This window comes from Tachypleus tridentatus, chromosome 12 (genome assembly GCF_004210375.1).
Source record: "Tachypleus tridentatus isolate NWPU-2018 chromosome 12, ASM421037v1, whole genome shotgun sequence".
Taxonomy (NCBI): domain Eukaryota; kingdom Metazoa; phylum Arthropoda; class Merostomata; order Xiphosura; family Limulidae; genus Tachypleus; species Tachypleus tridentatus.
Window position 1 is genome coordinate 49,290,043 of NC_134836.1, and position 26,414 is coordinate 49,316,456.

A 26,414-nucleotide genomic window follows, 5' to 3' on the forward strand; every position below is an offset into this window, starting at 1 on the left:
AATGATAAAAAATAAATCTGTAAGTTACAACTAGCTGTTACTGTTAATGAAATTAAAGAAAGAATATAATTTAATTTACTTAAAAAAAACATTTACCAATAAACACGAAACGTTATATAATTAGAACGAGCTATATTTCCTAGGTCTGGTTTGGTTTGGTTTGTTTTTAATTTCGCGCAAAGCTACACGAGGGCTATCTCTGCTAGCCGTCCCTAATTTAGCAGAGCGAGACTAGAAGGATTTGTTTGGTTTGTTTTGTTTTGAATTTCACGCAAAGCTACACGAGGGCTATCTGCGCTAGCCGTTCCTAATTTTGCAGTGTAAGACTAGAGGGAAGGCAGCTAGTCGTTCTTGTTGTTTTAAATTAAGCACAAAGCTACTCAATGGGCTATCTGTGCTTTGCCCACCACGGGTATCGAAACCCGGTTTTTAGCGTTGTAAATCCACAGACATACCGCTGAGCACTCACTGCCAATACTTGGGATACTCTTTTACCAACGAATAGTAGGATTGAACGTGACATTATAACGCCCCCACGGCTGAAAGGGAGAGCATGTTTGGTGTGACGGAGATTCGAACCCATGACCCTCGGATGCTTGGTTAACTCACTCCTAAGTTTGAGTATAGCACGTGTGAAATCGTAACTTTTAAAGACTTTCTTTCATAACATATACTAAAACATCACGTGAAAGAATATTACCTCGTTTAAATTAGTGTGCATTAGAAATAAATATTGGGTTATAGGAGGTACCACGGGTGTTTCTTTAGTATTTAATGATATAGAAATTAATTCGCAGCATTTTTTTGGAATCAGTGAAGATGGTATCAGTCATGTGATTTATCTGTTGTTATTTTTCTTTTCACTAATAATCGTATGTGAGACACATACACAGTTCTACAAATAATTTTATTAAAAAACACGTTTAATAAAAACAAAATGTATTTAAATCACCGACGACAGATTAACTGAGTCACACACACACATATATAGATATGAACAGCAGTATTTCTAAGGATTTACAATGCTAAACTCAGGGGTTTGAGTCCCCTTGGTAGACTTACCAGATACCTCATTGTGGCTTGGCTATATACATATATATATGTTGAAATTAATAGGAAAGTTCGTTTGTTTGCTTTTTCAAATAGAAGTTTTAAACTGCATTGTAACACAGCCAGCTAGTGTGACTGTGTATAAAGCCTAGACTGCATTGTAACACAGCCATCCAGTGTGACTATGTATAAAACCTAGACTGCATTGTAGCATAGCCAGATAGTGTGACTGTGTATAAAACCTAGACTGCATTGTAACACAGCCATCCAGTGTGACTATGTATAAAACCTAGACTGCATTGCAGCATAGCCAGATAGTGTGACTGTGTATAAAACCTAGACTGCATTGTAACACAGCCATCCAGTGTGACTATGTATAAAACCTAGACTGCATTGCAGCATAGCCAGATAGTGTGACTTTGTATAAAGCCTAGACTGCATTGTAAAACATCCATCCAGTGTGACTATGTATAAAACCTAGACTGCATTGCAGCATAGCCAGATAGTGTGACTTTGTATAAAGCCTAGACTGCATTGTAAAACATCCATCCAGTGTGACTATGTATAAAACCTAGACTGCATTGCAGCATAGCCAGATAGTGTGACTTTGTATAAAGCCTAGACTGCATTGTAAAACAGCCAGCTAACGTAACTGTGTATAAATGTAATATAGTGGAGGCTCATTCACTGCATATGAAAATTCATTTTTAGGAGCTGTCATACTTTCGATATGTTGGCTGTTTAACGCCCTGGTTATTTATATGTCTATCTGTTTTTATATATTCCATATATTACCTTTTCATAACAAAGAAGACTAATGCAGCTCAAAGGCACAATCGTTACGGATTAACACCGTTAGAGACTGGGTTTCGATACCCGTGGTGGCCAAAGCACAGATAGTCTATTGTGTAGCTTTGTGCTTAATTCAAAACAATCAATCAATCTCAATGAATGTCACGTTTGTGGTTCCAGTTATTGGTTACATATTTTGCCTGTCGTGTGAGATAAACAGGCAATAGTAGTACAACATGCTAATGATAATAACTTTACCAAATATGGTAGTAGTATCCGAGTGGAGTTCTTGTGTATAAATTAATTGAACAATATTTGCATTTCACTTACGTCCATGAGATTATAACTAGCATAAACTTGTCCGTGTTTGTCATAAGGAAGGTATATGTGGAAAAGCTATTCTGTTAACTGGCCTCAGGTGTTCGAGAGGTATATCATTAATAAGTCAAGTCCTTAAAGCTGCCCACTCAAATAGTCATTTAGAGAAGTGGAATCGAGAAAAGGCACTGAAGAGATTAGGTTAAGATGAGTCAATATGGCGGTAACATAGAGAGAAAGAAATCGATTTTTTTTCATGGTGATTTTTATGAACGCTTCACTCTGCTTGGTTGATCGCTTAATAATTTAAGTGTTAGTATTGTAAATAAATTATTAAATTGTACACAGTTACCTCTTATATGTCAATATGTACATGTAGATAGAAAGATAAGGAAGCAGTAAAAGAACTTAGGTATAAACTGGTGGCTCTGTAAGCACGTGGACGTCATCGCATTCAAAAATAATATAGTGGATAATGCGATATTGTTTTCACAGTTTCACTAAAGTTTCTCACCTGGAAATCAGCAAGTTTAATCTTTATGTAACGGCATGTTTTCACACTGCTACAGTGATTATTTAGATCTAAATAGAATATTCTAATTACACACAATCTAAAGGTGTTGTTGTGTTTAGCGTTGAATACAAGCTTAGCACGAAAAATAATAAACCAGTGATACAAATCTATTTAACAACCAAAATATGTTGTTGAGTTTAGCGTTGAAAACAAGCTTAACACAAAAAATAATAAACCAGTGATATAAATCTATTTAACAACCAAAATATATTGTTGAGTTTAGCGTTGAAAACAAGCTTAACACAAAAAATAATAAACCAGTGATTTCAATCTATTTAACCACTGCTAATTTACATTTTTTATATAATTATGCCTCCTACATTTAATTCTATATCTGTTGAAGGGGGGGATAAAACTTCACAAATGTTTGAGACTTTTGCAAGAGGATTCAATCTCTTCATCCAGAACATTTGGAACTTTTATTATTATTTCAACAGTTTATAGTGAACCCGCTCTTTCGAACAATCTACTAATAACTGTTAGAACTGGAGAGAATGAAGTCCAATTATCAAGTGTACTTGGCTACTGTTAAAACATCTTAAATTAGAAAATACTATTGAAAACAAGATGTTTTACTCGGGAAGTCCATCAAATCGATCTTTTCTTACCAAATGCAACGCAATGAATGGATATATGTAGATGTATGTTACGCAGCCAGGTGGAAGCAAATACGATATTTCACGGAGAGACATTAATCAAGAGTGAACCGAAAGAAATGATGTAAATTTTAGAAAACATGAACAAACATTAATGGAAGCTGTAAAGAGAAAAGACATAAATCTGAAAAAAATCGGAAAGTGGACATATAGTGTACAATAAAAAATTGTCACATATTTCAAATGTGAAAAACTTTTAGTTTAAACAAAGCTCGAAACAACTGAGTTAATTATTTGCCGTGAAAAGGAGGGTCAATATATTTGTGTTATTGGGAGTATTATTGAGTGTATCTGTCAAAAATATCATGGATTGGAAAATAAGCGCCACACAATTTCATAACCAGGTGGTTAGGGCGCTCAACCTCCATTCTGAGGATCACGGGTTCGAATTCACGTCCCCTCAAACATGCTGGATCTTTGAAAAACTGTAAAGGCGTTATAATGTAATGGTCAATCCCACTATCCGATAGTAAAAGAGTAGCCCAAGAGTTGGTTGTGGGTGGTGATGATTAGCTTCTATCCCTCTAGGCTTTCATTGATAAATTAGGGATGGCTAGCGCAGATAGCCTTCCTGTAGCTTTGTGCAAAATTTTTGGGTTTAATAAATTTATATTTTCGAAGATAATCAATATATATCTTTGTTTATTAAGTTCTTAAAATTATATTTAAAAAAAGTAGAGAGAATAAATGTCTGTGATTGGATAAAAATAAGGACTCCGAAACTATTACTTAATTTTATGTTTTATTTAAATTGGTTTTATAATTCTCACACTTGTGTTGTTTGTCGTATGACCCTTTACAGAGGAATTAATTGTTAATGTTTTTTTGTGTCTGTAGATCCTCCAGACAAACCTACAATAGTTGGTTACACTCAGGGATTAACAATGCAAGCAGGAGACATTCTGAGATTTGACTGTGTTGCATTTGGAGGCAATCCGATTGCCTCTCTACAATGGTACCGGGGTAACACACAGGTACAAATTTATGTTCATTTATAATCTTTCTCTGGCAATTTGGAATTACTGTAACGATAATTTGTGTTAGTTATGCCATACGTTATTATTATTGAGAATGGTAATTTGTGTTAGTTATGTCATACGTTATTATTACTGAGAACGATAATTTGTGTTAGTTATGCCATACGTTATTATTATTGAGAATGGTAATTTGTGTTAGTTATGTCATACGTTATTATTATTGAGAATGATAATTTGTGTTAGTTATGCCATACGTTATTATTATTGAGAATGATAATTTGTGTTAGTTGTGCCATACGTTATTATTATTGAGAATGGTAATTTGTGTTAGTTATGTCATACGTTATTATTACTGTAACGATAATTTGTGTTAGTTATGTCATACGTTATTATTATTGAGAATGATAATTTGTGTTAGTTATGCCATACGTTATTATTACTGAGAACGATAATTTGTGTTAGTTATGTCATACGTTATTATTACTGAGAACGATAATTTGTGTTAGTTATGTCATACGTTATTATTATTGAGAATGATAATTTGTGTTAGTTATGTCATACGTTATTATTATTGAGAATGATAATTTGTGTTAGTTATGCCATACGTTATTATTATTGAGAATGGTAATTTGTGTTAGTTATGCCATACGTTATTATTATTGAGAATGGTAATTTGTGTTAGTTATGTCATACGTTATTATTACTGTAACGATAATTTGTGTTAGTTATGTCATACGTTATTATTATTGAGAATGATAATTTGTGTTAGTTATGTCATACGTTATTATTACTGTAACGATAATTTGTGTTAGTTATGTCATACGTTATTATTACTGTAACGATAATTTGTGTTAGTTATGTCATACGTTATTATTATTGAGAATGATAATTTGTGTTAGTTATGCCATACGTTATTATTATTGAGAATGATAATTTGTGTTAGTTATGTCATACGTTATTATTACTGTAACGATAATTTGTGTTAGTTATGTCATACGTTATTATTACTGTAATGATAATTTGTGTTAGTTATGTCATATGTTATTATTACTGAGAATGATAATTTTTGTTAGTTATTTCATACGTTATTATTACTGAGAATGATAATTTTTGTTAGTTATTTCATACGTTATTATTACTGAGAATGATAATTTTTGTTAGTTATTTCATACGTTATTATTACTGAGAATTTTTCTGTTCAGTATTTTCACATTTTATTCAGAATCTTAGATACCAATAAAGGATATTTACAGTGACTTTTAATATTTTCTATATACTGATATTAAACACAATACAATATAAAACCTGTGTATGTTTTTATATATTAAAACTGATACAGAAAGTACGTAAAAAATACACTAACCAGGAATCTTAATGCAACATCAAGTTATAATTCGTGATCTGAGTCAAAATTTTATTATTGTAAGAAACGCCAGTGTGTGTTTAAGTGAGGCCCGGCATGGCCAAGCGTGTTAAGGCGGGCGACTCGTAATCTGAGGGTCGCGGGTTCGCATCCCTGTCGCGTCAAACATGCTCGCTCTTTCAGCCGTGGGGGCGTTATAATGTGACGGTCAATCCCACTATTCGTTGTTGAAGAGTCGCCCAAGAGTTGGCGGTGGGTGGTGATGACTAGCTGCCTTCCCTCTAGTCTCACACTGCTAAATTATGGACGGCTAGCACAGATAGCCCTCGAGTAGCTTTGTGCGAAATTAAAAAAAAAAAAAACTGTTTAAGGAATTATCCCTCAAATGTTTGGGTTTATGGGTTTTATGAAACTCAGAAGAAAACGTAATCGTGAACTTTAATTTAAATTACGAAATATATGCTACGTTTGTAAGTTAATGTTTTTCCTTTAAAAACTGATAATAAGAGCCAGTAATTTCTGTGACATTACCATTAACTAATGGGTGACTAATTGTCAGTAGCAATATTACGCATTACAAAAGAAGTAATTAAGTTTTAATAGAAACCAAATATTTAAACCGATTAAAAGATATCAAACATTTCTTAGCGTAATAGCCTCGACTGTTGCTAAGATGATAGAAGTATATATGTTTTGTAGAAAAGTATGTTTAACTTTAGGTATAATGTTCTTTCTTTATCATTTAGAGTACTTGCTAGGAAAATTGCTCGTGAGTTTCTAGTCGCATTAACATAATCGTTTTACTTTGGATCAAAATATGTTCACAAACTAACTTTTCTAGATAAGTACACTTTCCCGTGTCGCTGGAAGTGGTGTATCAAACGAACTCGTATTAAAAGCACAACGGGAAGATAATGGCGCCATCTACCGGTGTGAAGCTAGTAACCTTGCAACCTCTCATCCTGTCGCAGCTTTCATGAAAATATTTGTAACGTGTGAGTATACAGGACTGTGATTAGAGAATGTTTGGCTAGTTTCATCAATACAAGTAGCAAATATGAAAAGCCAAATATTTACCCATGTGATAGTTTGTTTAAATAAGTACTTCAAACAAAAGGAAACTAAGCGCGGGTTTAAATATCTTTGAAGCAATGAAATTTTAACTTTTTTTTTTCACTGCCACAGTTACAGACAAAATATTATCTTAGCACCAGACTTATTTTAGATACACAATAGACAGATAGTAGAGACTCATGTTTTAAGTTTCATAGTTATCTAAAGAAGGTTTGGTACATATACTTGTGGTTAACAGTTTTCAAGGCTTAAAGCAATAGTTATATAGTGTGTGATATATATCTGTACAAAATAAGCCAAAGAGTTGAAGACCTTGTCAATGACAAAATGTTTGGAAATTTTATAATGATTTCTGCACCTTAAAGAGCTTTGTTCAATCTGTTAGGTTAATTCTTAAGTTTTTGAACTACCGTCTGAATCAATAAAGATATCACAGTTAACCCTCAACTTTCTGAACTACTGTCTGGATCAATTGAAATATCACAGTTAACCCTTAAGTTTCTGTACTACCATCTGGATAAATAGAGATACCACAGTTAACCCTCAAGTTTCTGAACTACTGTCTGGATCAATTGAGATATCACAGTTAACCCTCAAGTTTTTGAACTACTATCTGTATGAATAAAAATATCACATTTAACCCTCAAGTTTCTTAACTACCGTCTTGATCAATAAAGATGTCACAGTTAACCCTCACGTTTCTGAACTACTGTCTGGATCAATAAATATATCACAGTTAACCCTCAAGTTTCCGAACTACTGTCTGGATCAATACAGATATCACAGTTAACCGTCAAGTTTCTGAGCTATCATTTAGATAAATAAAGATATAAGACGGATGCCTTAGTTAAAAGTTCTTGTTTTACTGTTGTATGTACATGTTGCTCTTTTGTTTTTCTGAAATATACTGAGAGAACGCAACTTGTATACAAATTATTCAAACTACAGTTTTGTTCAGCGTTTCTATCATGCTGTTTGTAGAATCTGAGGTCGATACATAAAAATCAATTTACCTAAACTATTTATTTCGCATAACTTGCTAACAGATATTTTATTCGATATCTTAAAGAGAAGTAAACAAATGATAACCTTAAGCCTATCCTGAATAATTACGTTCTTTAAAGTTTCACGTGCCCGATCTCACCTGCAGTAAAATAAACCGTTTCTTTTTCTCGCGCATGTTTAGTTCCTGCTGGGAAAGCCGCCATCAACGTTCAACCAGCACAACCAAAAGCAGGGGAAGAGGTAATTATTGTGTGTTTGTAATTACTGTTTCCTTGAACTAAAGCAACGAAAGCTGTTAACAAATAAGTCGTAAAAACAGTTCTGATCCGAATTTCTTCCTCGTTTCGCTGATTCTGAAACAGAACCACTTCAGGTTACGATGTTTTTATTAAGATCCACAAGACCACGAAATTACATTATTACATATTTTTTTCCCTTCAAGTTTCCACTGTTGATTTAAAGGATAAATATATAATTACCGTTTAATGGAGAACGATTAATACGAGACTGTGGCTTGGTATACACGGTTTTCATAAGCTTACACATCTCGGATGTTCAGGGGATCTGAGCGAGCATTAGTCACTAAAACACGATGCGTGTGGAATTTTCATGTATTACTCTTTTAACAGCAGGGGAGTCAATGTGGCTTAGTGGCTTCACACTTTATACCCGTAGTCGTATTGTTGCAAGTTCGAGGCTTGGCTGAGTAAGACGCTTTACCCCTTTTGTTCCTGTTTACCCAGCTGTGTGATTGGTCTATAGCTTTAAAGCGAGTGATAGCCTCAGACAGACTGGCAATAAAGTTCACGACAAAAGTAAATGGGTCATCATTCACTTATACCAATTAAGTTGAAGTTTAACAATGGATCATATGTGTCATTTTAAAGGTATTTGACTGTTTTTAAAGCTTCAAATTTTAAAAAAGGGAGTTTTATGAACAACTGTTGAATTCACTTCCAGAACGTTTTCATAAACTCAAACTAGGAACAACTGCGCTAAGTCACTTTTAATGTATGTGTTTAAATGCATCATTGATGATGAGTAATAATTATTCTTCCCTTTGGTTCTAAGAACGTATAATGGAATGTCGAAGTATACTGCTTGTAAAGCTGTACATTTTTCTTATGTGTTCTTGAATTTATAATGTTACTAATAACTTGTATTGAGAAATGTAAATCAGTGTACAATGAATTAAATGGTTTGTAATCAGAGCCGAATTACAGACTTGGGAGACCCATGGAGAGGCTTCAAAACTAAACTTTATAAATAAATCATAAACAGTTTGATGCTATTTGTTAACTACAGTATGAAAAACACACAAATCCAAACGATGGGGTCTACGAAATTACAACACTAAAATCCGAGGTTCAATTCCTAGCGGTGGATACAAAAAATAGCCCAAGTAAGTGTTTAACTACTAGGAACGGGTTAACATATTTCAATATGTACACAATTATATACAAGTTGAACATCTGTTCAGGTTCGAAATATCTGAGTTGGCTGGACGTAAATTTAATGAAAATTATGTTCACTATAATCAGTGATAAGTGTTGTCGTTGTGTAAAATAATAAATATTGTAACTGTGTTTAGTATCAGAGATGTTAGTATATTAAATAACAACTGTGGTCACTATGTTTAATGAGAAATGGTGATCAGTGAAGCGTGGTTGGTCTAAAGATATCGGCCAGTGTTTAATTGGTCCCATAAGATGGTATGTTTTTAACTTTGTTTGCAGTAAATGTTGGTTTCAATAACTTTTAGAACTTTTAAAGAGATCGGTGATTTGCATTGGTGAGAGTCAATAGTTATATCAAAAGATATCCTCAGCCATGTAGATTGTGCTTGAACATATATACACGTATATATATATAAACTGATAAGTCTTAAGCAGTAAATGTGAAGTATCCAATCGAAAACTTGAACATGGTTATAGTCAGATACTACATAATATTTTTGAATACTTTAAAACTTAGTCATGAGAATAAAATCACGGGCCTGAAGCTTCTAACATTAGCATCGTATAAACTACACACACGAAATCAATATTTAATGGAATATATGAAACAATGAATGATGTTTTAAAACATTGATTCTAATTTAATTGTAACATTAGGCTAAACAAGATACCTAAGATTCAGTTAATTCTTGATTAAATGCTCACCAACGAACCAAAATCCAAAACTGTAATCTAGTTTTATTCTTCAGGTGACTATTAGTTGTTCTACTGACAGCAGCAATCCGGAATCACGAGTCACTTGGTGGAAGAACGGTCACGAGATAATAACGGATCGCGTTCAGACTGTCAGTTCGGACTTTGAAGGGTATTCAACCACCAGCTCCCTCAAACTGTGGGCTACTCCAAAGGATAATGGGGCTGTTTACACGTGTTTCGCCTCCAACGGCGTCAGTAACAGCGCTCCAAGGGACGACTTCGTTCTGTCGGTTCTATGTTGGTATATGTAATATCTCCTATTAGTAGTTATTATCTATTTGACTATGGTATTTCAATGCCAAAATATATGTATATTTTGTTTTTGCTCAACTGATTAACTATGGGCTGAGTTTATTTAAAATATAAAGCTTTACACAAAAATAATATAAGTAAATCAGTTCTTAATGGAAATGAAGTTCCTCTAATAAGAAATGCAGTATATTTGGAAAATGAATAATTATCAATAACTTTGTCAATTTTCATTGCTCAAGCGTCAGACCAGACCAGATCACACGATCAGTTAACAACTTAACACTACATTAGTTCTGTCGAATGTTAGCAAGTGTGTTAGTAGTCAGTTATAAAACGAATTAAGAGGTTAAACTCCCATCAACAAAACAACTTCTTACGAGACAAAGCGATCAGTAATGTCATGAAATCTGAAATGATATTGAAGTCAAGCAAGTGAAACTAAACAACATCAGTAAAATGGTTTCCGTCTTGTATCCTGATATTTAAGTCTTGCTTACAAAAGAAACAGTGAAGTGCACAACTATGAAAAGGTGACAGAACATCTGATGAATGAGAGCACAGGTATGAATGGGCCACAAAATATCTAGTGAAGTAAGTGCACAAGTGTGAAAGGGCGACAGAATATCTAGTGAAGTAAGTGCACAAGTATGAAAGGGCGACGGAATGTCTAATGAAGTAAGGGCACAAGTATGAAAGGACGACAGAATATCTAGAGAAGTAAGTGCACAAGTATGAAAGGGCGACAGAATATCTAGTGAAGTAAGTGCACAAGTGTGAAAGGGCGGCAGAATATCTAGTGAAGTAAGTGCACAAGTATGAAAGGACGACAGAATATCTAAACAAGTAAGTGCACAAGTATGAAAGGGCGAAAATATAGTTTGTGAAGTAAGTGCACAAGTATGAAAAGGCGACAATATAGTTTGTGAAGAAAGTGCACAAGTATGACTGAGTATTTAGTTGGGACCTCGTATTTTCTTACTTCCTGTAGAGTAAACTATTTTATTTTGCAAAAAGAAAGGAAACAAGCAAGCAGTTTTGTCATGTTTACATCATTTAGTTTCAGTAGAAACTTCACAGTACTTATTAATCTCAATGTTACGAAGATATAAAATGATGAGTAGGTTTTTACTAGAACTTCTAAAATCTTTTTAACTCTTAAATTATAATAAAAATAAAGTCATAAATAGATTTTTTCTTTCTTTAGACAAACCTGAATTCATGGAGTCTGCGAAGGATGTGGTTGTCTTGGAAGGCGAGTCAGTTACTGTTAACATATCAGCTAAAGGTAATCCTAGTACAGTCAGGTACCACTGGAGTCGTGATGGTGTTCCACTTCCGCTTGCTCAGGAAATGATAACCAGTCCACGAATTACTGCAGAAGGCCCGTTACTCCATCTTAGAGATGCAACTCGGAAAGATTCAGGAAGCTTTCACTGTGTTGCTAAGAATTCAGAAGGATCATCGAATGCGACAGTAGAGTTAAATGTTTTGTGTAGGAATTGAATGTAGTTTGATCATTTTCTCAACGTTAACTTGTTGTTATATATTTTTGTTAAATATTAATTGTTTGACAGTAAATAACCTTGTATTTAGAGGTGCTTATAGTTTGTAATATTTATATTTTAGGTTTGAGAACTTTAATGAGCTTTAACTGCCTGTTGAACTAACAAGATAAGACGTTTCGGCTTTTGTACCGAGGTTTAAGTATAGAAACATAAACGTGGTCTCCACTTTCTTCAACAGACAGTCCATTAAAAATATCAAACCTACGATGTTTAACCGACCTAAGGTTCCACTGAAAACATGTATTTAAGTATTGGCATAATTTTTATTTTTAATTAGTCTTCAAAGAATTAAAAATATCACGTTTGTCCTCCATTTCAAGAGTCTAGACGTAAGCGTTAGTTTGTTCAAGTGATGTTTTATGGCGTGTTTGACTTCTTAACACGGTATTTACAAGCGTTTTCCATTAATGTAAGGTATAATACACCTTCAATTAAATGATTCTTTATTCATCAGTTATTCATGATTTCTAAGGAAGACGGTGTTTACCACAAGTTAGTTATTTACTATAAACACGTTTCAGATTCCGCTACAGTCTTCAATCTCACAGACGATCAGATGGCTGTAGAAGGAGAGAATGTAACATTAGAATGTTCGATAGACGCTAATCCTATAACTTACGGATCAATATCATGGACAAAACTAGGATCGCAAGCTGTGCTGACCAGCAAATCTCTTGTATTGGGAAGATCGTTCTTAGAACTGACAAAAGTGACCCGAGACGTGAGCGGCATCTATGAATGCAATGCTTACAATGGTATCGGTCTCAAAGATGCCATGGCAGTCGAAGTTGTGGTGATGTGTGAGTATCAAGTGTGTTTCAGTGTTGCTTATTTGTGGTGATGTGTGAGTACCAAGTGTGTTTCAGTACTGCTTATTTGTGGTGATGTGTGAGTACCAAGTGTGTTTCAATGTTGCTTATTTGTGGTGATGTGTGAGTACCAAGTGTGTTTCAATGTTGCTTATTTGTGGTGATGTATGAGAATCAAGTGTGTTTCAGTGTTGCTTATTTGTGGTGATGTGTGAGTATCAAGTGTGTTTCAGTGTTGCTTATTTGTGGTGATGTGTGAGTACCAAGTGTGTTTCAATGTTGCTTATTTGTGGTGATGTATGAGAATCAAGTGTGTTTCAGTGTTGCTTATTTGTGGTGATGTGTGAGTACCAAGTGTGTTTCAATGTTGCTTATTTGTGGTGATGTGTGAGTACCAAGTGTGTTTCAATGTTGCTTATTTGTGGTGATGTATGAGAATCAAGTGTGTTTCAGTGTTGCTTATTTGTGGTGATGTGTGAGTATCAAGTGTGTTTCAATGTTGCTTATTTGTGGTGATGTGTGAGTATCAAGTGTCTTGCAGTGTTGCTTATTTGTGGTGATGTGTGAGTACCAAGTGTCTTTCAGTGTTGCTTATTTGTGGTGATGTGTGAGTATCAAGTGTGTTTCAGTGTTGCTTATTTGTGGTTATGTGTGAGTACCAAGTGTCTTTCAGTGTTGCTTATTTGTGGTGATGTGTGAGTATCAAGTGTGTTTCAGTGTTGCTTATTTGTGGTTATGTGTGAGTACCAAGTGTGTTTCAGTACAGCTTGTTTGTGGTGATGTGTGAGTATCAAGTGTTTTTCAGTGTTGCTTATTTGTGGTGATGTGTGAGTAACAAGTGTGTTTCAGTGTTGATTATTTGTGGTGATGTGTGAGTACCAAGTGTTTTTCAGTGTTGCTTATTTGTGGTGATGTGTGAGTACCAAGTGTGTTTCAGTGTTGCTTATTTGTGGTGATGTGTGAGTACCAAGTGTGTTTCAATGTTGCTTATTTGTGGTGATGTGTGAGTATCAAGTGTGTTTCAGTGTTGCTTATTTGTGGTGATGTGTGAGTATCAAGTGTGTTTCAATGTTGCTTATTTGTGGTGATGTGTGAGTATCAAGTGTGTTTCAATGTTGCTTATTTGTGGTGATGTGTGAGTATCAAGTGTGTTTCAATGTTGCTTATTTGTGGTGATGTGTGAGTACCAAGTGTGTTTCAGTACTGCTTATTTGTGGTGATGTGTGAGTACCAAGTGTGTTTCAGTACTGCTTATTTGTGGTGATGTGTGAGTACCAAGTGTGTTTCAATGTTGCTTATTTGTGGTGATGTGTGAGTATCAAGTGTGTTTCAGTGTTGCTTATTTGTGGTGATGTGTGAGTATCAAGTGTGTTTCAATGTTGCTTATTTGTGGTGATGTGTGAGTATCAAGTGTCTTTCAGTGTTGCTTATTTGTGGTGATGTGTGAGTATCAAGTGTCTTTCAGTGTTGCTTATTTGTGGTTATGTGTGAGTACCAAGTGTGTTTCAGTGTTGCTTATTTGTGGTTATGTGTGAGTATCAAGTGTGTTTCAGTGTTGCTTATTTGTAGTGATGTGTGAGTACCAAGTGTGTTTCAGTACAGCTTGTTTGTGGTGATGTGTGAGTATCAAGTGTGTTTCAGTGTTGCTTATTTGTAGTGATGTGTGAGTAACAAGTGTGTTTCAGTGTTGATTATTTGTAGTGATGTGTGAGTAACAAGTGTGTTTCAGTGTTGATTATTTGTAGTGATGTGTGAGTACCAAGTGTGTTTCAGTGTTGCTTATTTGTAGTGATGTGTGAGTACCAAGTGTGTTTCAGTGTTGCTTATTTGTGGTGATGTGTGAGTACCAAGTGTGTTTCAGTGTTGCTTATTTGTGGTGATGTGTGAGTACCAAGTGTGTTTCAATGTTGCTTATTTGTGGTGATGTGTGAGTACCAAGTGTGTTTCAGTGTTGCTTATTTGTGGTGATGTGTGAGTAACAAGTGTCTTTCAGTGTTGCTTATTTGTGGTGATGTGTGAATACCTAGTGTCTTTCAGTGTTGCTTATTTTTGGTGATGTGTGAGTACCAAGTGTCTTTCAGTGTTGCTTATTTGTGGTGATGTGTGAGTACCAAGTGTGTTTCAATGTTGCTTATTTGTGGTGATGTGTGAGTACCAAGTGTGTTTTAGTACAGCTTGTTTGTGGTGACGTGTGAGTATCAAGTGTTTTCAGTGTTGCTTATTTGTGGTGATGTGTGAGTATCAAGTGTGTTTCAGTGTTGCTTATTTGTGGTGATGTGTGAGTACCAAGTGTGTTTCAGTGTTGCTTATTTGTAGTGATGTGTGAGTACCAAGTGTGTTTCAGTGTTGCTTATTTGTGGTGATGTGTGAGTACCAAGTGTGTTTCAATGTTGCTTATTTGTGATGATGTGTGAGTACCAACTGTGTTTCAGTGTTGCTTATTTGTGGTGATGTGTGAGTACCAAGTGTGTTTCAGTGTTGCTTATTTGTGGTGATGTGTGAGCATCAAGTGTGTTTCAGTGTTGCTTATTTGTGATGATGTGTGAGTATCAAGTGTGTTTCAGTGTTGCTTATTTGTGATACACTGAATTCATAACGTGTATATGTCTTTTCTTTGTTTCTATAATTCATATAAACCAATATCTCATTCTCCTTATTTGTAGATAGAAAATCTATTTCTGCGTTGGATGTTGAAGCCACGTTCTTCCCACAAATCAACATTGCATTACAATATATACATGGCAGTCAAATTCCCCCCACAAATAAATCCTTCACCACAATATATAATGGGAATCAAGTTCTCCCCACAAATCAAGGTTTCACCACAATATACAATGGCAATCAAATTCTCCCCATAAATTAACCGCTTACGACAATATACAGTGAAAATAAAATTATCCTCACTAATCAACTCTTTACGACAATATACAATGAAAATAAAATTATCCTCACTAATCAACTCTTTACGACAATATACAATGTAAATAAAATTATCCTCACTAATCAACTCTTTACGACAATATACAGTGAAAATAAAATTATCCTCACTAATCAACTCTTTACGACAATATACAGTGAAAATAAAATTATCCTCACTAATCAACTTTTTACGACAATATACAATGTAAATAAAATTATCCTCACTAATCAACTCTTACGACAATATACAGTGAAAATAAAATTATCCTCACTAATCAACTCTTTACGACAATATACAATCAAAATAAAATCATCCTCACTAATCAACTCTTTACGACAATATACAGTGAAAATAAAATTATCCTCACTAATCAACTCTTTACGACAATATACAGTGAAAATAAAATTATCCTCACTAATCAACTCTTTACGACAATATACAGTGAAAATAAAATTATCCTCACTAATTAACTCTTTACGACAATATACAGTGAAAATAAAATTATCCTCACTAATCAACTCTTTACGACAATATACAGTGAAAATAAAATTATCCTCACTAACCAACTCTTTACGACAATATACAGTGAAAATAAACTTATCCTCACTAATCAACTTTTTACGACAATATACAATGTAAATAAAATTATCCTCACTAATCAACTCTTTACGACAATATACAGTGAAAATAAAATTATCCTCACTAATTAACTCTTTACGACAATATACAGTGAAAATAAAATTATCCTCACTAATCAACTCTTTACGACAATATACAGTGAAAATAAAATTATCCTCACTAATCAACTCTTTACGACAATATACAGTGAAAATAAAATTATCCTCACTAATCAACTCTTTACGACAATATACAGTTAAAATAAAATTATCCTCACTAACCAACTCTTTACGACAATATACAGTGAAAATAAAATTATCCTCACTAATCAACTTTTTACGACAATATACAATGTAAATAAAATTATCCTCACTAATCAACTCTTTACGACAATATACAGTGAAAATAAAATTATCCTCACTAATTAACTCTTTACGACAATATACAGTGAAAATAAAATTATCCTCACTAATCAACTCTTTACGACAATATACAGTGAAAATAAAATTATCCTCACTAATCAACTCTTTACGACAATATACAGTGAAAATAAAATTATCCTCACTAATCAACTCTTTACGACAATATACAGTGAAAATAAAATTATCCTCACTAATCAACTTTTTACGACAATATACAATGTAAATAAAATTATCCTCACTAATCAACTCTTTACGACAATATACAGTGAAAATAAAATTATCCTCACTAATCAACTTTTTACGACAATATACAATGTAAATAAAATTATCCTCACTAATCAACTCTTTACGACAATATACAGTGAAAATAAAATTATCCTCACTAATCAACTCTTTACGACAATATACAGTGAAAATAAAATTATCCTCACTAATCAACTCTTTACGACAATATACAGTGAAAATAAAATTATCCTCACTAATCAACTCTTTACGACAATATACAGTGAAAATAAAATTATCCTCACTAATCAACTCTTTACGACAATATACAGTGAAAATAAAATTATCCTCACTAATCAACTCTTTACGACAATATACAATGTAAATAAAATTATCCTCACTAATCAACTCTTTACGACAATATACAGTGAAAATAAAATTATCCTCACTAATTAACTCTTTACGACAATATACAGTGAAAATAAAATTATCCTCACTAATCAACTCTTTACGACAATATACAGTGAAAATAAAATTATCCTCACTAATCAACTCTTTACGACAATATACAGTGAAAATAAAATTATCCTCACTAATCAACTCTTTACGACAATATACAGTGAAAATAAAATTATCCTCACTAATCAACTTTTTACGACAATATACAATGTAAATAAAATTATCCTCACTAATCAACTCTTTACGACAATATACAGTGAAAATAAAATTATCCTCACTAATCAACTCTTTACGACAATATACAGTGAAAATAAAATTATCCTCACTAATCAACTTTTTACGACAATATACAATGTAAATAAAATTATCCTCACTAATCAACTCTTTACGACAATATACAGTGAAAATAAAATTATCCTCACTAATCAACTCTTTACGACAATATACAGTGAAAATAAAATTATCCTCACTAATCAACTCTTTACGACAATATACAGTGAAAATAAAATTATCCTCACTAATCAACTCTTTACGACAATATACAATGTAAATAAAATTATCCTCACTAATCAACTCTTTACGACAATATACAGTGAAAATAAAATTATCCTCACTAATCAACTCTTTACGACAATATACAGTGAAAATAAAATTATCCTCACTAATCAACTCTTTACGACAATATACAGTGAAAATAAAATTATCCTCACTAATCAACTTTTTACGACAATATACAATGTAAATAAAATTATCCTCACTAATCAACTCTTTACGACAATATACAGTGAAAATAAAATTATCCTCACTAATCAACTCTTTACGACAATATACAGTGAAAATAAAATTATCCTCACTAATCAACTCTTTACGACAATATACAATGTAAATAAAATTATCCTCACTAATCAACTCTTTACGACAATATACAGTGAAAATAAAATTATCCTCACTAATCAACTCTTTACGACAATATACAATGTAAATAAAATTATCCTCACTAATCAACTCTTTACGACAATATACAGTGAAAATAAAATTATCCTCACTAATCAACTTTTTACGACAATATACAATGGCTCATTTAGCTTATTTTCTACCACATTAAAATCCTAGCGAACACGAACGATAAAACTGAGATCACCAGTAACTTTACTTATCATTAGATGACGGTATAGTGTACATAATAGCAAATTATTATACTTAAAGTGATAAGTTGAACACCAGTAACTTTATTCATATTCAAATGGCAGTATATGTACATAATATAGGAAATTATTATACTTAAAGTGATAAGTTGAACACCAGTAACTTTATTGATATTCAAATGGCAGTATATGTACATAATATGGGAAATTATTATACTTAAAGTGATAAGTTGAACACCAGTAACTTTATTCATATTCAAATGGCAGTATATGTACATAATATAGGAAATTATTATACTTAAAGTGATAAGTTGAACACCAGTAACTTTATTGATATTCAAATGGCAGTATATGTACATAATATGGGAAATTATTATACTTAAAGTGATAAGTTGAACATCAGTAACTTTATTCATATTCAAATGGCAGTATATGTACATAATAGGAAATTGTTATATTTAATGTCATAAGTGTAACTTTATTTATCATTAGATGACAGAAAAGCTACCTATCCTCTGAAACTAGAATTATCTGGGTAAAAGTGGAGAAATTATGTTGGTTTTTAGATCAGATTTAAAGATCCAAATTTTTTTTTAATTATCTGTGAATTTATCCTATAACTCGGTATATCACGTGTGTGTGTTTTTTTTTCTTATAGCAAAGCCACATTGAGCTATCTGAACCCATGATTTTAAATGTGTAGATTTACCCCTGCTGTTTCAGTTTAGTAAACAATTCTTACTTATTCTTGCCTTGCAAATAAACAAGTGGATTTCGCCACTGTATAAAGGGTAAAATAAAAATACGTGTTTGACGAGGTGGATTCCTCCGCTGTGATTGACCAAATAGCTGTTTGTACAGGATTTTAAGCCATTTGAAACTTGCACAGCATTTTTGTCTAACAACAATTTTTTGTGTACTTACTGTAAGTCTTATTTGTGTTCCTATTTTAGACAAGCCAGTTATCTTTCAACCTGTAATACAGTACAATTCTGGTTATAAAGATGATGCTATTATTATGAGCTGTACTGTAGACGCTACACCGAACGCTACCATAAGTTGGTACTTGGGGTCCCAGTTAATCATCTGGACGGCAATCCGCTCGAATTATCGGGTTCAGTATCACAACGATGGGCGAACGGTATGGACGAGTACGCTTCATGTTAAAAAACTGTATTCCTCTACTTTTGGAAATTACACTTGTCGAGCAGAAAACTACGTTGGATATTCCTCCGCTATTCTGGAGCTTACACCTTTCAGTGAGTTTTCTTTATCTTATTCTATCATGATTTGCTTTATTGGATTTGCTGCTTTGAGCTTTTTCTCTGGTGAACAGATATTAAGAGAAATTTACTTGCTAAATACAATACAAACAAGACTTATTGTTTTAAAGGAAACAGAAAATATTGGATTCTTTAACAATAACAGGCTTAAAGGTTCTTTTGTTTTTCTATTGAACACCTAATGATATGAAGTTGAAAGACTTGTTTGTTTTTCTATTCAACACCTAACAACATGAGGTTTAAAGGTTCTTTTGTTTTTTTATTTAACACCTAACTATATCAAGTTTAAAGGTTCTTTTGTTTTTTTATATTCAACACCTAACAATATCAACTTTAAAGGTTCTTTAGTTTTTTATTCAACACCTAACAATATGAAGTTTAAAGGTTTTTTTTGTTTTTCTATTCAACACCTAACAATATGAAGTTTAAAGGTTCTTTTGTTTTTCTATTGAACACCTAATGATATGAAGTTGAAAGGCTTGTTTGTTTTTCTATTCAACACCTAACAACATGAGGTTTAAAGGTTCTTTTGTTTTTTTTATTTAACACCTAACTATATCAAGTTTAAAGGTTCTTTTGTGTTTTTTTTATATTCAACACCTAACAATATCAACTTTAAAGGTTCTTTTGTTTTTCTATTCAACACCTAACAATATGAAGTTTAAAGGTTCTTTTGTTTTTCTATTCAACACCTAACAATATCAAGTTTAAAGGTTCTTTTGTTTTTCTATTCGACACCTAACAAAACCAGTTTTTCAGCTTCTTTGTTCTTTTTGTATTTCTATTGATGTATCTTCTGAAAGTTAAAATTGAACTTGCAACGTCATGTGATATTTTTACTTTTGAAGAAATTAAGGTTCAATCCATGTAAAAATGAACTAGCTCCGTGTTTTTACCAAAGTTGAGATTTCATGCAAAGTGTACCATTTGGGATTTTTCTCTCAAAAGAGAAAAATGTCCTTTCACAGCATAATATACCAGAATCAAATGTATTTCTTTAGATTTTCCGGAAATATCAAGAAACGTTTCTGTCTCCAGTGTCACCCACAATTCAGTTTTAATATCCTGGCAAACAGGTTTTAATGGAGTGCTTCCACAGACATTCACCGTCCTCTGGAGAAAAGTTGGAGAAACACGCTTTTCAAAGGTCAAAGGCATTACTGGTTTGAGCTACCTTGCGCAGGGATTAGATCCGGAAACGGACTACGAGTTTTTTATTACAGCCTTCAATAAAAGTGGAATAAGTGAAAAACTTGCAGAATGTTTCAAAGTGCGTACAAAATGTAAGACACATTTTTAGTTAAATAAGGTATAATAAAAGCATAACACTCCCTCTTTGAGTAGTTGGTAGCCATTTAAACTCTGTATTATTCAGTGTTAGATGTCATACGTTTGTTTTGATGTGTATGTTTTATAAGTACTGAATGATTAAGCACAATATACTGAAACATAGTCGCGAAGTTAGTTTCAACTATTTTTACGTTTCATTGTTGGTTTGAATTTTTCGTAAAGCTACGTGAAGGTTATCTGCGCTAGCTTTGTTTGTTTGTTTTGGAATTTCGCACAAAGCTACTCGATGGCTATCTGTGCTAGCCGTCCGTAATTTAGCAGTGTAAGACTAGAGGGAAAGCAGCTAGTCATCACCACCCACCGCCAACTTTTGGGCTACTCTTTTACCAACGAATAGTGGGATTGACTGTCACATTATAACGCTCCCACGGCTGAAAAGGCGCACATGTTTAGTGGGAAGGGGATTGGAACCCGAGGCCCTCGGATTACGAATCGAGTACCTTAACCACCTGGCCATGCCGGACTGAGTTTCATTGTGAATATTGTAAGTTTATAAGAAACACTTAGTCTTTGGTTAAAAATCTTCAGGAAAAAATGTACACAGAAACAGTTAACAATTGCAATATAAATATTTTATGAATTACGATAAATGGAAATATAAATATATAATTATATTCCCCTTTTTTTACATTATTTCTCTGTTGTTGTTTTTTGTTTCTGAATTACGCACAAAGCCGTAGAATGGGCTGTCTGTGCTCTGCCCACCACGGGTATCGAAACCCGGCTTTTAGCGTTGTAAGTCCGCAGACATACCGCTGAGTCACTGGGAGGCCATTATTTCTCTTAATCCTGAAGCAATTTGTGTGTGTGTGTGTGGAAACCCCATCTAGTAAAAGTAGTGTAAAGCAAAGTAAAATATATAACTACAAGTCTCATAATGGAAATCTTATAAAGGATACCTATTTATAGTAACATTTGCTCATTTTGGGAAACATCATTCATAATTATAAAATATTTGATAATTTCAAGTCACTTCATTCATAGCATCAAACGATTTGATCTTCTCAAAACGTATCGTCCAAACTTGTAACTAATTTTATCATTTCAGAAGAAAATTAATTTGATTGTTGTTATTGTTTGTAATTCAGTACAAACCTACACAATGGGCTATCTGTGTTCCGTTCACCACGGGTATCCAAACCCGGATTCTAGCGTTGTAAGTTCTCAGGCGTACCGTTGTGCCACTGAGGGGCAATTAGTTTGATCCTTACAGAATATATATATATATCTCCAAAATTATAATTTATAAATTTCGAGTAATATTTTTCAAAATGGTAAATAATTAGATTATTTCAACACTTTTACTTTCTTCCAAAATGGAGAATGGTTTGATCATTCTAAGGTATATTGTACTTCTAAAATAATAAACGGTTCGGCCATTCCAAAGCATATTGTCGTTCCAAAATGACAAATAATTTGTTCATTCCAAGACATATATTCCAAAGTGGTAAATGAGTTTATCCTTCCAGGATATCGGTTTAATTTTCGCATAAAGCTACAAGAGGGCTATCTTCTCTAACTGTCCATAATTTAGGAGTGAAAGTCAAGATGTTAGGCAGCTAGTTACCACCACCCACCGCCAACCCTTTGATTACTCTTTTACCAACAAACAGTGGGATTGACAATAACTTTATAAGTTTTCCGCGCCTGAAAGGACGAGCATGTTTGATGGGACGGTGATATGAACCCACGGTCCTCAGAATGCAAGTCATACACTGTAAGTTAACCAGGCTATGCTGGGCCCGTTTCGGGAGATATTGTCCATAATGGTGATTTTATCCTTTCTTTATCAACACTTTGTACAATACTCAGGGCTTTTGAGTAAAAACTGTCACTTTTTTTCTGACTTTCGCAGCATTATTATCAAGACTCCGACATAGTTTCAAGTTGAACTTCGCGACAGATAGTTTTAAGAAAAGCTGAACAAGCCTGAACATGACAGTAATTCTCTTTACTTACGTTCGTTCATTAGTGGAGAATTACACAAAAAACCATCGTCCTGTTGAGATAAGGTAGAGGGTTCTTTTAAAATAAGCAACGAATGAGAGGAGCTTATGTGAGCTTAGCCCTAATCTCGGGAGCAGCACAGAATAAGCAGATTACTCACTTCAAATGCACAAGACGATACGTGTGTGTAAGGTGAATGACTTCTAGTGTTCCATGATTCTGTTTACTTCGTTAATGTTAGGTTGGTACGTTCAGTGAAAAATAGTTCCTAAGGATACGAAGCTGCGGACTGTAGTTTTATGCTTTCAGTAAAATAAAAACACCTAAGATACGTAAAATATGAACCAAAATATTAACACGTAAATACCAACCAGTACATTTGAAATGTACATCGTTTACGATACATGCTACTAAATATAAATAAAAATTACTTGAGAGTATTTTAAACAGCTTTCAGTGCAAAACATCTGAGAAATTCTGAATATTAGACAAAAATTTCCTCTTCGATTAAAACATTAAAAGCACTAAAACTATCATACCAACACTGGGGTAAAAATGGTTTAAACTATAACGTTAACAGTCAAAATATAAAACGTCAAATTAATTCCAATAAATACTGCAATACATGAAACAGGTGTTACTTAATAGCTGCTTAGCCTGGCTAAGTTCTGTCTTCTCTTTAATTTGTATTTTTTATTAAAACATGTGCAGTTATGTCATGGAAAAAATTAACCAGAATGCTGTATATTAATATTCAATAGTTAATGAGCTTATTTTATTTAGAATTCAATATTTAGCTTATGGCGTATCAGCAATTAATATAACTTTGACAAGTTTAGTTTAATATAAAGACTCCTAAGTCATCAAAATGTCTCAGTATATTTCAGTACGTTGTTTCAAATACACTTATACTACAATATTAAACTGTTTGGCTGTTTTTGTGTGTGTGCAGGTTTAGTAAAGGTTACAATTTTTTTATTGACTTTAGCTCATTATCATAAAATGTTTAGAATGTGTTTATTTACCAGTCATTACTGAACATAAACAAGTATAATAAACACAGAATAGATTTTGTAAAGACAAATATGAATCGATAGTTGCATAACCTGGCTAACTATAGTGATATAGAAAGGTTTTAATGCTACAAAAAACATTAAAACAAAAAAAGTTAAAATTACAAAACCTTACTTAAAATGTAAGAAATTATATCCCTGCTTTGGCAAATCACTTTAATTATCTCAGTCTGGGTCAAAGCGGGATCATTTTTAATTTATTTTACTTTATTTCAAGTTTCTTGTTTCAATGTTTATGGTACCATTAAAACTCTCCATATTATTATCGCTAGCTAAGTTACGAATATGTCTCTTCCTACATGTCTTTATAAAATATATTTATTTCCTAGCATATTTGTTTGTTTTAGTTTTATTAACTGTATTTTTGTGCTCCAGCGTGTATCCGATTCGATTTTATTACTTATCAGAATCTCTACCAGCCTGCCCTTAAATCTAACTATGTGCCCAAAGTAGCGCATCATCTGTTTTATATATTGATGTATACACTAATATTCATTTTGGTAAAAGAAAGGAATCACCGGGGCTCCAGGCGGAAAACTTGTGTTCAAGAATTAGAGCGATTAGGTACGTCAGTTTTTCTACACACTTGTCTGGAAAAGTCACGTACTTACTTACTTAGAAATTTTTATTCACTTCATAAACAGGCATATAGTGATTTAGTTAGTTTTGCAAGTATAGCAAACATTGGTGTTGCTCAGCCAACATTTCGAATAGCCATTGTTAATATTCAGACATTTTAAAAGTGGTTTTAAACGGGCGATGTTTATAAACGCCATTTTGTTTCATCTGGATCCCTACTATTAAAGTACCACTGTACCCAATAACTGCAAAAAAATCTTTTTACAATTACAATGTACGTTTCTCATCCAGTGTTAAGATACTCGCTCATAAATCATATTATAAAGTGTGCGTCCCTCAGAGTTGGCACACTCGATTACCGTAATTTTTTGTGTTGTAAGTGAAAAATGTTCAACGATATAAATAGACTATTTTGGTTTAGGATATTTCTTCAGTATTAGCCCGGTATGGCCAGATGGTTAAGGCACTCGACTCGTGATTTGGGGGTCGTGGGTTCGAATCCCCGTCACACCAAACATTCTCGCCCTTTCAGCCGTGGGGGCGTTATAATGTGACGGTCAATATCACTATTTATTGGTGAAATAGTAGCCCAAGCGTTGGCGGTGGGTAGTGATAACTAGATGCCTTCTCTCTAGTCTTACACTGCTAAATTAGGGATGGCTAACGCAGATAGCCCTTGAGTAGCTTTACGCCAAATTCAAAACAAACCAAATCCTCAGTATTACCTTTTTCTATTCTTTCGTGATTCGTTTCTGAAACAGATATTAGATCCTAATATCTACACATCCCGTTTAATTTCCATAAATAACCCGAGTTTTACACCTTATGTAATTTATCAGAAAGAACTCGCTATAGAAATTACAAATAACAATGATATTCACGTTTGTTATTCAGATATTAATTTTGTAGAAGGCATTGTAAGGTTGGCTATTTTTTATATAATAAAGAGATTTAATTTTTCCATCCTACGCATAATGTTAAAAGATATTATTATATCTCCGTTAAAAATATATTATAATAGTCTGTAATAATAGTAATTCTTTTATGGATTATGTTTTATTGTTCATAAATACACTGAAAGGTAAAGACTGTAAACTCTGACAATTAAATAAATTCTTTACGATTTTTGTGTAATAAACACGAAACTATTTTAAATAACTCTCGATGATGGATAGTACCTTAAAAAGACATTAGAGGCCGTTCGTTACTCTTGGTTTATAACTCACTACCTTTAGAAAATATAATTTATTCGGTACATCGTGAAAGGCTAATATCGTTGCGTTAGGTTTTTCTCGGCTTTCACGTGTTATATTTGAATAAATCTTCAAGGTAAATTTTGTAGTTTTCTTTTAGATCATTTAGTTCTACTTAATATATTTTGTAGGGATGGAGGTTGGGAGTTTCACAAAGTAGAAATGTTAGGGTGGTTACATTTCTACCTTAAGAACTTTTAAGAATGACTGCCATCCTACAACTGGCTGTAAACAATGAAATGCAGAAGGAGTTGAGACGTTGTAAGATAGGCTTACTCGGCTCCAATCATTAACTGATTTTCTACGCGGCTGTTTTATCATCAACATAAACATTATGTGGTCGATAGAATATTCTTAACGGATATGTGCTATTATCACGGCCATTATCCGTTATGACATCAAGTTGACAAATAGAAACGACTATGGTAAAGCTTATTTTATACATACGTTTTCAGGGTATCGGTTAACTACACTTTAACAAATTATATTTGGTGT

The 26,414-nt window shown here is 33.2% G+C and overlaps 1 protein-coding gene across 1 annotated transcript in view; it reads left to right on the top strand.

Annotated features, from left to right (window-relative positions):
* LOC143233240 (nephrin-like) overlaps positions 1-26,414 on the top strand; it is a 313,070-nt gene that overhangs the window by 278,038 nt on the left and 8,618 nt on the right. Inside the window, exons 10-17 of the mRNA XM_076469227.1 lie at positions 4,228-4,364; positions 6,572-6,725; positions 7,991-8,049; positions 10,016-10,259; positions 11,479-11,766; positions 12,361-12,639; positions 19,388-19,693; positions 20,719-21,000. Coding sequence (XP_076325342.1) covers positions 4,228-4,364; positions 6,572-6,725; positions 7,991-8,049; positions 10,016-10,259; positions 11,479-11,766; positions 12,361-12,639; positions 19,388-19,693; positions 20,719-21,000 — 1,749 coding nt within the window. The remainder of the gene's footprint in view (positions 1-4,227; positions 4,365-6,571; positions 6,726-7,990; positions 8,050-10,015; positions 10,260-11,478; positions 11,767-12,360; positions 12,640-19,387; positions 19,694-20,718; positions 21,001-26,414) is intronic.